The 14,177-nt window shown below is 42.8% G+C and overlaps 1 protein-coding gene across 4 annotated transcripts in view; it reads left to right on the top strand.

Annotated features, from left to right (window-relative positions):
- FBXL20 (F-box and leucine rich repeat protein 20) overlaps positions 1-14,177 on the top strand; it is a 149,416-nt gene that overhangs the window by 98,050 nt on the left and 37,189 nt on the right. For all 4 annotated transcript variants that reach the window (XM_010379315.2, XM_010379317.2, XM_010379316.2 and 1 more), the window contains exons 3-6: positions 3,905-3,959; positions 6,799-6,873; positions 9,007-9,101; positions 11,901-11,969. In XM_010379315.2, coding sequence (XP_010377617.1) covers positions 3,905-3,959; positions 6,799-6,873; positions 9,007-9,101; positions 11,901-11,969 — 294 coding nt within the window. The remainder of the gene's footprint in view (positions 1-3,904; positions 3,960-6,798; positions 6,874-9,006; positions 9,102-11,900; positions 11,970-14,177) is intronic.

A 14,177-nucleotide genomic window follows, 5' to 3' on the forward strand; every position in this document is an offset into this window, starting at 1 on the left:
GTAGCTGGGACTACAGGCGCCCGCCACCTTGCCCGGCTAGTTTTTTGTATTTTTTAGTAGAGACGGGGTTTCACCGTGTTAGCCAGGATGGTCTCGATCTCCTGACCTCGTGATCTGCCCGTCTCGGCCTCCCAAAGTGCTGGGATTACAGGCTTGAGCCACTGCGCCCGGCCTGCTCATCATTTTAACTAGATATTTCCCCCCTTTCTATCCACGTATCTGGTTCTCCTTAGAGAAGGCAGATTCTCTAGACATTATCCACTATAATTGTTCTCTGGGCTTTTATTCGGGGGTTTTCCTGTTCCTTGCTGGTGATTCCTTGTTCCTTGCTGGTGTTCCTTGCTGCTGAGATTGCAGGATATAGATCAGTTATATTTGCTTTCCATGTTGCTCCTTGCTTAACCCTCCCAGCTTATTTATTATCTGTTTTAAACAGTCCCTTACATGGGCCTCTATAGTTGGAAAGAAATCAAAATATCAGAAATCTGTTAGAGGAAGTAAATGTGTAAGAAAACATGGCCGGGCGCGGTGGCTGAAGCCTGTAATCCCAACACTTTGGGAGGCTGAGATGGGCGGATCATGAGGTCAGGAGATCGAGACCATCCTGGCTAACACTGTGAAACCCCGTCTGTACTAAAAACATACAAAAAAACTAGTCGGGCGAGGTGGTGGGCACCTGTAGTCCCAGCTACTTGGGAGCCTGAGGCAGGAGAATGGCATAAACCCAGGAGGCGGAGCTTGCAGTGAGCCGAGATCCGGCCACTGCACTCCAGCCTGGGCGACAGAGCAAGCCTCCGTCTCAAAAACAAAAACAAACAAACAGAAAATATAAGGAAAGATTCTTGAAACCAGTTCAGTTGCTATTAATAGTTAGAATTTCTGACATCATGCAAATATTTCAATCACCAAAAGCACTTTCTGCTTCAAAACTGAAAATATTTAAAAATAGTGTGATACTGGCATAAAGCAGACAAAGACCAATGGAGTAGAATAGAGAGCTCAGAAATAAACCTTAAGTGCCTTGTCAAAAAAATGATTTTTGACAAGGATGCCAGGACCATTCAGTGGGGAAAAGTATAGTCTTTTCAATAAATGGTCTTGCAAAGACCTGTATCTGAGAACTAAAATTATAAAATCTTTGGAAGAACGCAGAACAACTTCATGACATTGAGTTTAGCAGTAATTTATTGGATTTGACACCAAAAGTTGAGGAAACGAAAGAAAAAATAGATAAAGTGGGTAACATCAAAATTTAAAACTTTTGTTTTAAAGCTGGGCATGGTGGTGAGGTGCCTGTAATCCCAGCTGCTCCGGAGGCTGAGGCAGGCAAATCATGTGAACCCAGGAGGCTGAGGTTGCAGTGAGCCGAGATTGTGCCACTGCACTCCAGCCTGGGCGACAGAGCGAAACTCCGTCTTAAAAAAAAGAAAAAAGAACTCACTCTGTCACCCAGGTTAGAGTGCAGTGCTGTGATCGTAGCTTACTACAGCCTCAAACTGAACACAATAGATCCTCCTACATCAGTTTCCCAGGTAGCTGGAACTACAGGCATATACCAGCATGCCTGGCTATTTTGTTTTTTGAGACAGAGTCTCACTCTTGTCTCCCAGGCTAGAGTACAAGGGCATGATCTCGGCTCACTGCAACCTCCACCTCCCAGGTTCAAGCGAATCTTCTGTCTCAGCCTCCCGAGTAGCTGGGATGACAGACGCTCCCACCACCACGTGTGGCTAATTTTGTATTTTTAGTAGAGACAAGAGTTTCACCATGTTGGTCAGGCTGGTCTTGAACTCCTGACCTCACCGCACCGCAGCCTCCCAAAGTGCTGGGATTACAGCCATGAGCCACTGTTCCCAACTTCATTTTTAAACTTTTTGTAGAGACAGAGTCTCACCGTATTTTCCAGGCTGGTCTCAAACTCTTGGCTTCAAGTTATCCTCCTGCCCTTGCATCCCAAAATGGTGGAATTACAGGCTTTAGCCATCATACCTAGCCAAAGCTATGTTTTTTATTTTCTTTTTTAAAATAGGGAGCCTCACTGTGTTGCCCAGGCTGGTCTTGAACTCCTGGCCTCTAGCAGTTTTCCAAAGAGGTGGGATTATAGGCATGAGCCACCTTGTCTGATCTCCCATTCACTTTTATTTCCAGGATTCCCTGACCTATTTTCACAGGTAGCTTATGGTGTGATTTATCAGGCTTTAACCAAATTAACTTACTGATCTACTTCAAAATAAGTATTTACCTTCTATAAGACTGAGAAAAATTCTAGACAGTAAATATTTTCTAACATTGCTATGTTAAAAGAGTTTTGTAATTTATTAAATTAGAATGAAATATGTAGAGATCTTTTTTTAATTTATATTTTATTTTGTTTCTGGTTTTTTTTTTCTAGACATTTAACATTTTTCATTGCTGCTTTTTAGGCTTTATTAAATTATCTTTTTTCCTTCATGACTGTAAAATACTTCATTAAGATCCCTCCCATCAGGGGCTGGGTGTGGTGGCTCACGCCTGTAATCCCAGCACTTTGGGAGGCTCTCAGGGCAGATCACCTGACATCAGGAGTTTGAGACCAGCCTGCCAACATAGTGAAGCCCCATCTCTACTAAAAATACAAAAATTAGCCGGGCGTGGTGTCAGGCACCTGTAATCCCAGCTAGTTGGTAGGCTGAGACACGACAATCACTTGAACTGAGATCATGCCACTGCACTCCAGCCTGGACAACCGGGTGAGACTCTGTCTCAAAAAAAAAAAAAAAAAAAAAAAAAAAAAAAAAAAAAAAAAAAAAAAAAGAACAACAAAAATTAACTGAGCATGGTGGCATGCGCCTGTACTCCCAGCTAGTTGGTAGGCGAGGTAGGAGAATCACCTGAGCCTGGGGGATTGAGGCTGGAGTGAATGATGAGTGCACCACTGCATTCCAACCTGGGCGACAGGAGCGAGACTTTGTTTCAAATAAAAAAATCCTGCCCATCCAAGCATGGTGGCTCATGCATACACAATCCTAGCACTTTGTTAGTCTGAGGCAGGAGGATTGCTTGAGCTCAGGAGTTCAAAACCAGTCTGCGTAACATAAGGAGACCCTCATCTCTGCAAAAAAATTTAAAAAATTACCTAGACTTGGTAGCATGTGCCTCTTGTTCCAGCTACTCGGGAGGCTGAGGTGGGAGGATTGCTTGGGCCCAGGTCAAGGCTGCAGTGAGCTGTGATTGTGCCACTGCATTCCAGCCTGCCTGACAGAGTGAAACCCTGTCTCAAAACAAGACAAAACAAAAAAAGATCCTTCCCCTAGCTTCTTTCTTTTGATAATTTTAGGTGGGAAGTTTTTTTTTTTTTTTTGTATTTTAAAAAAGCCAGCTAGAAATTATTTATTATCCTTTGGTGTAGGTAATTGAACTTGGTCAGCATCTGTATGTACATTATCAAGTAAAACATTTTTTCCCACTGTGTTTTATATGGGCAGTATTATCTTCACAGATTGCTCAAGCATTTTGTGTGTTTGTTCTAAAGAACTGCCTTTGTGTTTGTGTGTGTATATACATGTAGTCAGTTATTTCTATGCTAAAATCAAGAGCAACTACTTTATGATACTGGCCGGATGCAGTAGTTCACACCTGTAGTCCTTGCAATTTGGGAGGCTGATTGCTTGAGCCCAAGAGTTCGAGACCAACCTGGGCAACATGGTGAAACCCTGTCTCTACAAAAAATTAAAAATTAGCCAGGTATGGTGGCAGGCGCCTGTAGTCCTAGCTACTCAGGAGCCTGATTTGGGAAGATCACCTGACCCCAGGTTATGCCACTGCTCTCCAGCCTGGCTGACAGAGTTAGACCCTGTCTCAAAATAAATAAAGGTCAACTACTTTATCATACAATAAAAGTTGTATTTCTCTCTTTTCTTTTTAGGATATTTTCTTTTCTAGATGTTGTTACCCTGTGCCGCTGTGCTCAGGTCTCCAGGGTAAGTATGGTTGACATAGTTGTAGGGGACCCCTTCTTCATACTGATAATAACAGCCTCTTTCATAGGCCATCCATTTAGGTGTTACTTGTATGTTTTCATGTTTTAAAGGGTATTATTTCACCAATGACATACACAAGCCCATGTAAATTTATGATGGGATTCTACTATATATACTGTCTCTGACTTTTTGTATCTCTTACTTGCATAATATAAACAGGAAACATTTTCGATGAAAAAAGCAATAAACATGCATATTGAAAGTTTAGACTTGACTCAAAATTGTGATGAAATCTTGTTTTATTATGTTTTCCTAGTTCATTATTTATTTATTTTTTACACAAGGACTTTTTTTTTTTTTTTTTTTTTTTGAGGTGGAGTCTCTCTCTGTCGCCCAGCCTGGAGTGCAGTGGTGCAATCTTGGCTCACTGCAAGCTCCACCTCCCAGGTTCACGCCATTCTCCTGCCTCAGCCTCCCATGTAGCTGGGACTACAGGCGCCCACCACCACGCCCGGCTAATTTTTTCTATTTTTAGTAGAGACAGGGTTTCACTGTGTTAGCCAGGATGGTCTCGATCTCCTGACGTCGTGATCTGCCCACCTCGGCCTCCCAAAGTGCTGGGATTACAGGTGTGAGCCACAGCGCCCGGCCTACACAAGGACAATCGTAATCCTGCATTTTTCTGTAGTAACATCCACTGCTGGCTGTCTATGGATTGAAACTGCATTTGCTAAGAACTGTGAACATGAAGAAACTTTACCTGAAGTCGCATGTTGATACAGGCACACAGACATCTTCCAGCACCAACAGAATACATACGTAACACATACCAGATAGTCTCAATGGATAAATTTGCTTCACCAGTAATTCTATTTAGTAAGATTCACAGTTAATGCAGAATCGGAACTTGGAGTGAGCCGAGATTGTGCCACTGCACTCCAGCCTGGGCACAACAGAGCGAGACTCTGTCTTAAAAAAAAATAATAAAATACAAAGTTTCAGAGAAATGATAGTATCTTTTCTAAGTCCCAAATCACTGTATCACAGTTGTAAGTCCTACCAGGTGATAGGATATAGATAGCAAAGAAGTACTGAACTAAGGCTAGGCCTGGTGGCTCACACCTATAATCCCTTCACTTTGAGGGGCCAAGGTGGGAGGATTGCTTGAGGCCAGGAGTTCAAGACTAGCCTGGGCAACATAGGGAGCCTTATCTCTACAGAAAATTTTAAAAATTAAGACTGGGTGCGGTGGCTCACGCCTGTAATACCAGCGCTTTGGGGGGCCGAGGCGGGCGGATCACGAGGTTGGGAGATCAAGACCATCCTGCCTAACACAGTGAAACCCCATCTCTACTGAAAATACAAAAAATTAGCCAGGCTGGAGGCGTGTGCCTATAGTCCCAGCTACTTGGGAGGCTGAGACAGGAGAATGACGTGAACCTGGGAGGCGGAGCTTGCAGTGAGCCGAGATTGCACCACTGCACTCCAGCCTGGGTGACAGAGCGAGACTCCGTCTCAAAAAAAAAAAAAAAAAAAGCCAGATGTGGTGATGCATGCCTGTGGTTCCAGCTACTTGGGAGGCTGAGGTGAGAGGATTGCTTGAGTTGGGGAGGTCAAGGCTGCAAGTGACCCATGATTGAGCCACTGCACTCCATCCCAGGTGACCGAGTGATAACCTGTCTCAAGAAATACATATATTTATCTCTAAATATACTCTACATATAGAAAAAGAGAGTGAGAATAGAGCAGTATTCAGAGTACTGTCCCCTTTGATGTTTGGTTTTACCTTCATATTTTTCCAGATAGAAGGATATTTTTTTAAGGATCATATTTTTAAGGATAGAAGAAAGACTTGCTTTTCATCAACTGAACTTTTGTCTCATTTTGGTATTAGAAACTAGAATTTTCCAGTTAGAAAACACCTTGCGGCTATGATACTTATCACAACCTGCCCTTTCCTTAACTTCTTTAATTTCAGTGTGTGTGGGCAGAGGGAGGGAGGGTTAGTCTTGTTTTTGTTTTTTACCAAGGTGTTGCTCTGTCACCCAGGCTGGAGTACAATGGTGAGATCATGGCTCACTGCAGCCCTTACCTCCCAGGCTCACGCGATCCTCCCACCTCAGCCACCCGAGTAGCTGGGACTGCAGGTGTGTGCCACCATGCCTGACTAATTTTTTCAATTCCCCCCCAGATGTTTCGCTCTGTTGCCCAGGCTGGAATACAGTAGCACAATCTTGGCTCAGTGCAACCTCCGCCTCCCGGGTTCAAGTGATTCTCTTGCCTCGGCCTCCCGAGTAGCTGAGATTACAGGCACATGCCACCACACCCAGCTAATTTTTGTACTTTTAGTAGAGATGGGGTTCTACCATGTTGGCCAGGCTGGTCTCAAACTCTTGACCTCAGGTGATCTGCCCACCTCGGCCTCCCAAAGTGCTGGGATTACAGACGTGAGCCACCACGCCTGGCTGACTTTTTAAATTTTTTTTATAGGGATCGGGTCTCGCTATATTGCCCAGGCTAATCTGAAACTCCTGGGCTCAAGTGATCCTTCCACCTTGACCTCCCAATGTGATGGGATTATAAATTTGAGCCACCATGCCTGGCCTAAGATCTTTTGTAGCTGCTAGTTTCTAGTACCCACTCATTTATGAGATTATCTAATTGGAGAATACAGTATGGGTCAGGAGTAAGATACATCATTTGGGAGTAAGTGGGTAGGGCCTGATAAATTTTTGGATCCATTTTAGTCATTAGTTGGTTGAATTGTGAACTTGAATATTGCTGCCTTTTCCCCTTAATTTTAGCTTCTACTCATTCTGTCTCTTTTTCTTTAAAATAGGCCTGGAATGTTCTGGCTCTGGATGGCAGTAACTGGCAGCGAATTGACCTATTTGATTTCCAGAGGGATATTGAGGTATAATTATGTGGTGTGTGGCCCCAGTTTTTATGTTAGTAATTACAGCATGGAACAGATTAGCCCTGGCCATATTAATCTCATTTTCCTTAGAGAGAGGAAATACTATTTTCAGTGCATCTGAAGTTTACAGGAACCTCCAGAGTTCCCAAGAGTTTCTGCAGTTTTTGAGAATGAGCCAGATTATTTCACTGAAATAATACAATTACTTAGTAGGACTAAATAGGACTCTTTGGTCCTGAAATAGGACTAAAAGTTTGCTTTTGCAGTGGAAACATGGAATCTATGTTTGCTTATTTTAGTGAAGACATTTTATATTTGTTTACTGAAGAACAAAGAGAGTTATAACTTGTTAGGATGGCATTTGTATATATATTTTTTTGAGATATTTGTTTTGATTCTTGAGGAGCCAATTTCTTGGAGAACAAAGGTTGAATAAAGCCAAAGCCATTTATTGAATTGTTTTTGCTAGAGAGAGAGGTTTTTTTCCTCCTCTCACTTACCCCCCCCATGTTTTATATCTTAGTATAGCCTATTACCTATAAAATGGAGAATGGCTTACCCTTAAATTAATTTAAACTGAATTTGAACTCTGTAGTTCTTATCCTTCTCATCAGGAAGGTAGAAATAATAGCTTCTTCATGGCTTCTTGAGGATTAAATAAGGTTTTTTGAGGGCACGTGAGATGGCTTACATCTTTAATCCCAGCACTTTGGGAGGCCAAGGTGGGCGGAGCACCTGAGGTCAGGAGTTTGAAACCAACCAAAGTGCTTTTAAAATAATACCCATGGCCCGGCGCGGTGGCTCAAGCCTGTAATCCCAGCACTTTGGGAGGCCGAGACGGGCGGATCACGAGGTCAGGAGATCGAGACCATCCTGGCTAACACGGTGAAACCCCGTCTCTACTAAAAAATACAAAAAACTAGCCAGGCGAGGTGGTGGGCGCCTGTAGTCCCAGCTACATGGGAGGCTGAGGCAGGAGAATGGCGTAAACCCAGGAGGCGGAGCTTGCAGTGAGCTGAGATCCCGCCACTGCACTCCAGCCTGGGTGACAGAGCGAGACTCTGTCTCAAAAAATAAATAACTAAAAAATAAAATAAAATAATACTCACTAACATTACACTGGATTTTGTTTTTCACAATTCTCTTTTTTTTTTTTTTTTTTGAGACAGAGTCTCGCTCTGTCGCCCAGGCTGGAGTGCAGTGGCCGGATCTCAGCTCACTGCAAGCTCCACCTCCCGGGTTTACGCCATTCTCCTGCCTTAGCCTCCAGAGTAGCTGGGACTACAGGCGCCCGCCACCTCGCCCGGCTAGTTTTTTGTACTTTTTTTTTTAGTAGAGACGGGGTTTCACCGTGTTCGCCAGGATGGTCTGGGTCTCCTGACCTCGTGATCCACCTGTCTCGGCTTCCCAAAGTGCTGGGATTACAGGCTTGAGCCACCGCGCCCGGCCGTGTTTTTCACAATTCTCTAACCTTCATGGATGTAAATAAAGCAACACCGCCCACAAAATTATTCAGCAAGCTTTTGTTTTTGTTTGTTTTTGTTTTTGAGACAGAGTCTCATTTTGTCACCCAGGCTGGAGTGCAGTGGTGCGGTCTCAGCTCACTGCAACCTCTGCCTCCTGGATTCAAGCAATTCTCATGCCTCAGCCTCCCGAGTAGCTGGAACTACAGGTGCCTGCCACCACGCCCGGCTAATTTTTTGTATTTTTGGTAGAGATGGAGTTTCACCGTGTTAGCCAGGATGTTGTTGATCTCCTGACCTCGTGATCCACCTGCCTTGGCCTCCCAAAGTGCTGGAATTACAGGTGTGAGCCACTGTGCCCAGCCCAAACAAAACAAAACTGGCCAGTTTTTGTTAAATGTTGATTGGGTCCCTACTATAAGCAGAGTACTATAATATAATAAACATTTTGGAAAAGATACAAAAAAATAAATGTAGTTACTGTACTTCAGTAGCTGTGGCTTAATCAGGAAAGCTTTCCCAGGGTAAGTTACAATTTTTCTATTAAATTAATTAGGTCATAATAGAAGCATTTTCTCTTTGTTTATAAATCGTTAAAAATGAGGATGTGTTCTTTTCTAAAGTAATGAGGTGGGTTATCTTTTTGTTTGCCTGTCTCTTTTTACAGGGCCGAGTAGTGGAGAATATTTCAAAACGATGTGGGGGCTTTTTACGAAAGTTAAGTCTTCGTGGATGTCTTGGAGTGGGAGACAATGCATTAAGGTGAAAACATAACTGTTGATTAATCTTCTTGATGGAAGTGAAGAGCAGCACCATCTCACCCAGAAAAGGCTAAAATCGTTTTAAAATTACCAAGTTATTAAAAATGCAACCACACATACATTGCTTATAATCTGAAAATATCCAGTAATAAGAAATGTAGTTTTAACAATAAACAAGTAATGCCTGAAAAAATCCCACATTCCCCATCATAAGTGATTCTTTTGGAGCCTTGAATAAGTTTTTTTTAATTAATTAATTATTTTTATTTTATATTTCGAGACAAGGTCTCGCACTGTCACCCAGGCTGAAGTGCCCTGGCGTAATCATGGCTCACTGGAGCGCCCTGGCATAATCATGGCTCACTGCAGTCTTGAACTGCTGGACTCAAGCAATCCTCCCCCTCTTGAGTAGCTGTGACTAAAGACGTGTACCACCACGCCTGGCTAAGTTTTAAGATTTTTTTTATAGAGTCAGCGTCTCATTTTGTTGTCCAGGCTGGTCTTGAACTCTTGCACTCAAGCAGTCTTCTTGCCTCAGCCTCCCAAAGTGCTGGAATTACAGGCACGAGCCACCGCACCCAGCCTAGTTCTTTTTTAGGGTTATGGTTAACCCTAACCTGGGCAGTGGCCCCAGGACTTTGGGAGGCTAGGTGGGAGGATTACACTTGAAGCCAGGAGTGTAAGACCAATCTAGGCAGCATGGCAAGGCCGCATCTCTACAGAAAACTTTTTTTAATTAGCCAGATTAGGTGACATATGCCTGTAAACTAAGCTACTAGGGAGACTGAGGTAGGAGGATCACTTGAGCCTGGAAGGTTGAGGCTACAGTGAGTTGTGATTGCGCCACTGTACTCCAGCCTGAGTGACAGAGGAAGACCCTGTCTCTAAAAATAAATAAGCAATCATTTATTTTTTTAATTTAAAATAATTTTTAAAGTTATGTTTGAAGAATTTGTAATTGAAAATTAGGGCCGGGCGCGGTGGCTCAAGCCTGTAATCCCAGCACTTTGGGAGGCCGAGACGGGTGGATCACGAGGTCAGGAGATCGAGACCCTCCTGGCTAACACGGTGAAACCCCGTCTCTACTAAAAATACAAAAAAAACTAGCCGGGCGAGGTGGCGGGCGCCTGTAGTCCCAGCTACTCGGAGGCTGAGGCGGGAGAATGGCGGGAACCCGGGAGGCGGAGCTTGCAGTGAGCTGAGATCCGGCCACTGCACTCCAGCCTGGGCGACACAGCGAGACTCCGTCTCAAAAAAAAAAAAAAAAAAAAAAAAAAAAAAAAAAAAAAGAAAATTAGGGCCGGGCGCGGTGGCTCAAGCCTGTAATCCCAGCACTTTGGGAGGCCGAGACAGTCGGATCATGAGGTCAGGAGATTGAGACCATCCTGGCTAACACAGTGAAACCCCGTCTCTACTAAAAAAAAGACAAAAAACTAGCCGGGCGAGGTGGCGGGCGCCTGTAGTCCCAGCTACTCGGGAGGCTGAGGCAGGAGAATGGCGTAAACCCTGGAGGCGGAGCTTGCAATGAGCTGAGATCTGGCCACTGCACTCCAGCCTGGGCGACAGAGCAAGACTCCGTCTCAAAAAAAAAAAAAAAAGAAAAAAATTAATTTAAACCAGGTATGATAGCCCAAGCCTGTAATCTCAGCACTTTGGGAGGCTGATGTGGGTGGATTACTTGAGGTGAGGAGTTCAAGACCAGCCTAACGAACATGGCAAAACCCTGTCAACTAAAAATACAGAAACTTAGTCAGGCATGGTGGTGCGTGCCTGTCATCCCAGCTACTCAGGAGGCTGAGGCAGGAGAATCGCTTGAATCTGGGAGGTGGAGGCTGCAGTGGGCTGAGATGGCACCACTATACTCCAGCCTCGGTGACAGAGAGAGATTCCATCTCAAAAAAAAAAAAATCAGGCCGGGCGCGGTGGCTCAAGCCTGTAATCCCAGCACTTTGGGAGGCCGAGGCGGGAGGATCACGAGGTCAGGAGATCCAGACCATCCTGGCTAACATGGTGAAACCCCGTCTCTACTAAAAAAAAAATACAAAAAACTAGCCGGGCAAGGTGGCAGGCGCCTGTAGTCCCAGCTACTCGGGAGGCTGAGGCAGGAGAATGGCGTAAACCCGGGAGGCGGAGCTTGCAGTGAGCTGAGATGCGGCCACTGCACTCCAGCCTGGGCGACAGAGCGAGACTCCGTCTCAAAAAAAAAAAAAAAAAAAAAAAAAAAATCATAGCCAGGCTCAGTGGCTCACACCTGAATCCCAGCATTTAGGGAGGCTGAGGTAGAAGGAATATGAAAAGGTGTATAAGGCAGGGTCTAGAAGGGTCCCAGGCACAGGATCTTCTGTCCCCGTGGAATTAGGGTATACTACCCTTCTGGCATGTGGTTACATTCACCAACCTAGAAGCTCTCTGATCCCTATCATTTAGGGGTTTTTACAGAGGTTCCTTGATCATAGACATGATTGAAGACCAAATATTATATTAGGTTTGTGCAAAAGTAATCACAGTTTTTGCCATTAACAGTTAATGGCAGTTACTGTTAATTAATAGTAATGGCAAAAACCGCGATTACTTTTCACCAACCTGTAACAGAAGATACTATCACTCAGGAAATTACAAAGATTTTAGGGACTGGATGCCAAGAACCGAGGATGAAGACCAAATACATGTTTTTCCTTTATATCACAGTATCACAGGTATCAACAATCAATATTACCAATAATAATATATTTTGTTAATTTTTTAATGCCTGGAATTTTGCTTGTTTCATTTGAAACCTCTTACTGTCTTTCCTATAAAGAACCTTCGCACAAAACTGCAGGAACATTGAAGTACTGAATCTAAATGGGTGTACAAAGACAACAGACGCGTAAGTATTTTATGTTTTAGGAGGATAAGTCATAGCCCCTTATGTCTGGCTGATACTACCTTTAAATTCAGGCCACTAACTATATTTAGCAAATTTTGTATTGGTTTTGTAGAGGAAAGATATTTTTAAAAGAGAAAACAGCATCAAAGTAGAAATGGAATGAGAAACTTGTTTTGGAATTCTATCTTTGATATTTAAGGTGAAACTTTTAATAATTGTCGTCAATGTAGATACAGTAGGGATAGTAATAACACATATTACTGGGATTATTTATATTTCAAGATACTAGTAGCTACCAACTAAAAGCCATAGTAAACATAATTCTATGAAAAGATTAAAATCTTAAACAGAGGACTAAACAGCTTATGATAATCAGTCCTGAGAACAGTTATTAAATTAAAGTGATTCACTAAACGTGCTGTGTCTCTGTTGGTCATGATCTGAAGGAAATTAAGCTTAATTCTTCATCCTCAAGAGCCTTACAGTCCCAGAAATTAGACCTAGAAGGTAGTTATTCATTAACTCTACTAATAAGTATTTCTTTTTTTTTTTTTCTGAGATGAAGTCTCGCTCTGTCACCCAGGCTAGACTACAGTGGTGCAGCCTTGGCTCACTGTAACCTCCGCCTCCTGAGTTAAAGCGATTCTCCTGCCTCAACCTCCCAAGTAGCTGGGACTACAGGCACATGCCACCATGTCCGGCTAATTTTTTGTACTTTTAGTAGAGATGAGGTTTCACTGTGTTAGCCAGGATGGTCTCGATCTCCTGACCTCGTGATCTGCCCGCCTCGGCCTCCCAAAGTGTTGAGATTACAGGCGTGAGCCACTGCGCCCGGCCTCTACTAATAAGTATTCCTATAGATTGATTTGGAAACCTTTACTGTGAGAGATGAAATATACTAACCTCTTCCCCCACCATTACTTTATACCAACAGAACTACATTTGCTTTAGATAAATTATCTTTTAATTTTTGTTTCCTTTGAGTACTTATGTTATATAGATTAAGAATTTGACCACTTGGTATCTAGAAAAGTGATATGTAATTAATGCTTTTTTGTCAGAATCTATCTTATCCTCAAGATGCATTGGCGAAAACATAATATATATGTGCAAGGCACATGTATATTACATTACTTGTAATAGCAAAAGATAGGAAACTATCCAATGTCTATCAGTAGTACTGGTTGAATAAAAGTAATGAGGAAAATCTCTATATAATACTCTGGAGTGATCTTGAGGACATGTTGTTAAATGAAGAAAAGGGAACTGCAGAGGAGTTTGTATAATACACCTTTTGTAGGGCCAGAAGACTTAATACATATATATATATATATATATCCATATTTATTTATTTTCAAAAAGAATGGAAATGCCAATCAAAAATAAAGTAAGTAAAAACAGTTATTTATATGGGGAAGTGAGAAAACACAAGGAACCGGGATAAAAGGGAGAACTCTGAATTATGTTTTATCGTTTAATAGCCATGTAAATATTTTACATCATTCAAACAAAAATTAAGTCAAAAAGAAATGAAAGCAATCCCTACAAATTAAAAACACATGAACCGGCCTAGTGCAAGTGACTTAGGCCTAAAATCCCCGCACCTTGGGAGGCTGAGGTGGGTGGATAACTTGAGGTCAGGGGTTCAAGCCAGCCTGGCCAACACGGTGAAACCCCATCTCTACTAAAAATGCAAAAATTAACCAGGCATGGTGGCACATCCCATCTACTCGGGAGGCTGAAGCGCAATAATTACTTGAACCCAGGAGGTAGAGGTTACAGTGAGCTGAGATCACACTACTGTATTCCATCCTGGGTGAAAGAGCAAGACTCTGGCTCAAAGAAAAAACCCCTTGAACCCAAGTTGGAGTTATAGTCACACAGAGAGAAATTACTTCTGCTGACTTTTTTTAAATGTGAAAATTTGAAACATACACAGAAGTAGACAAAAAAGTGTATTGAGCCCATCACCCAGCTTTAACTGTTACCAGTTTACAGCCAGTCTTGTTTCATTAATAACTTCACCCACTTATCCCCTCTCATTTTATCTTATTTTGAAGAAAAGTCCTAGACATCATATTATTTAATCTATACTTCAGTATGTACTCTTTAACAATAAAAGTCTCTCATGTAAGTGCATTAACTTTTTTTGTTTGTTTGTTTTGAGATGGTGTCTTGCTCTGTTGCCCAGGCTGGAGTGTGGTGGCG

Source organism: Rhinopithecus roxellana, chromosome 19 (genome assembly GCF_007565055.1).
Source record: "Rhinopithecus roxellana isolate Shanxi Qingling chromosome 19, ASM756505v1, whole genome shotgun sequence".
Classification (NCBI taxonomy): domain Eukaryota; kingdom Metazoa; phylum Chordata; class Mammalia; order Primates; family Cercopithecidae; genus Rhinopithecus; species Rhinopithecus roxellana.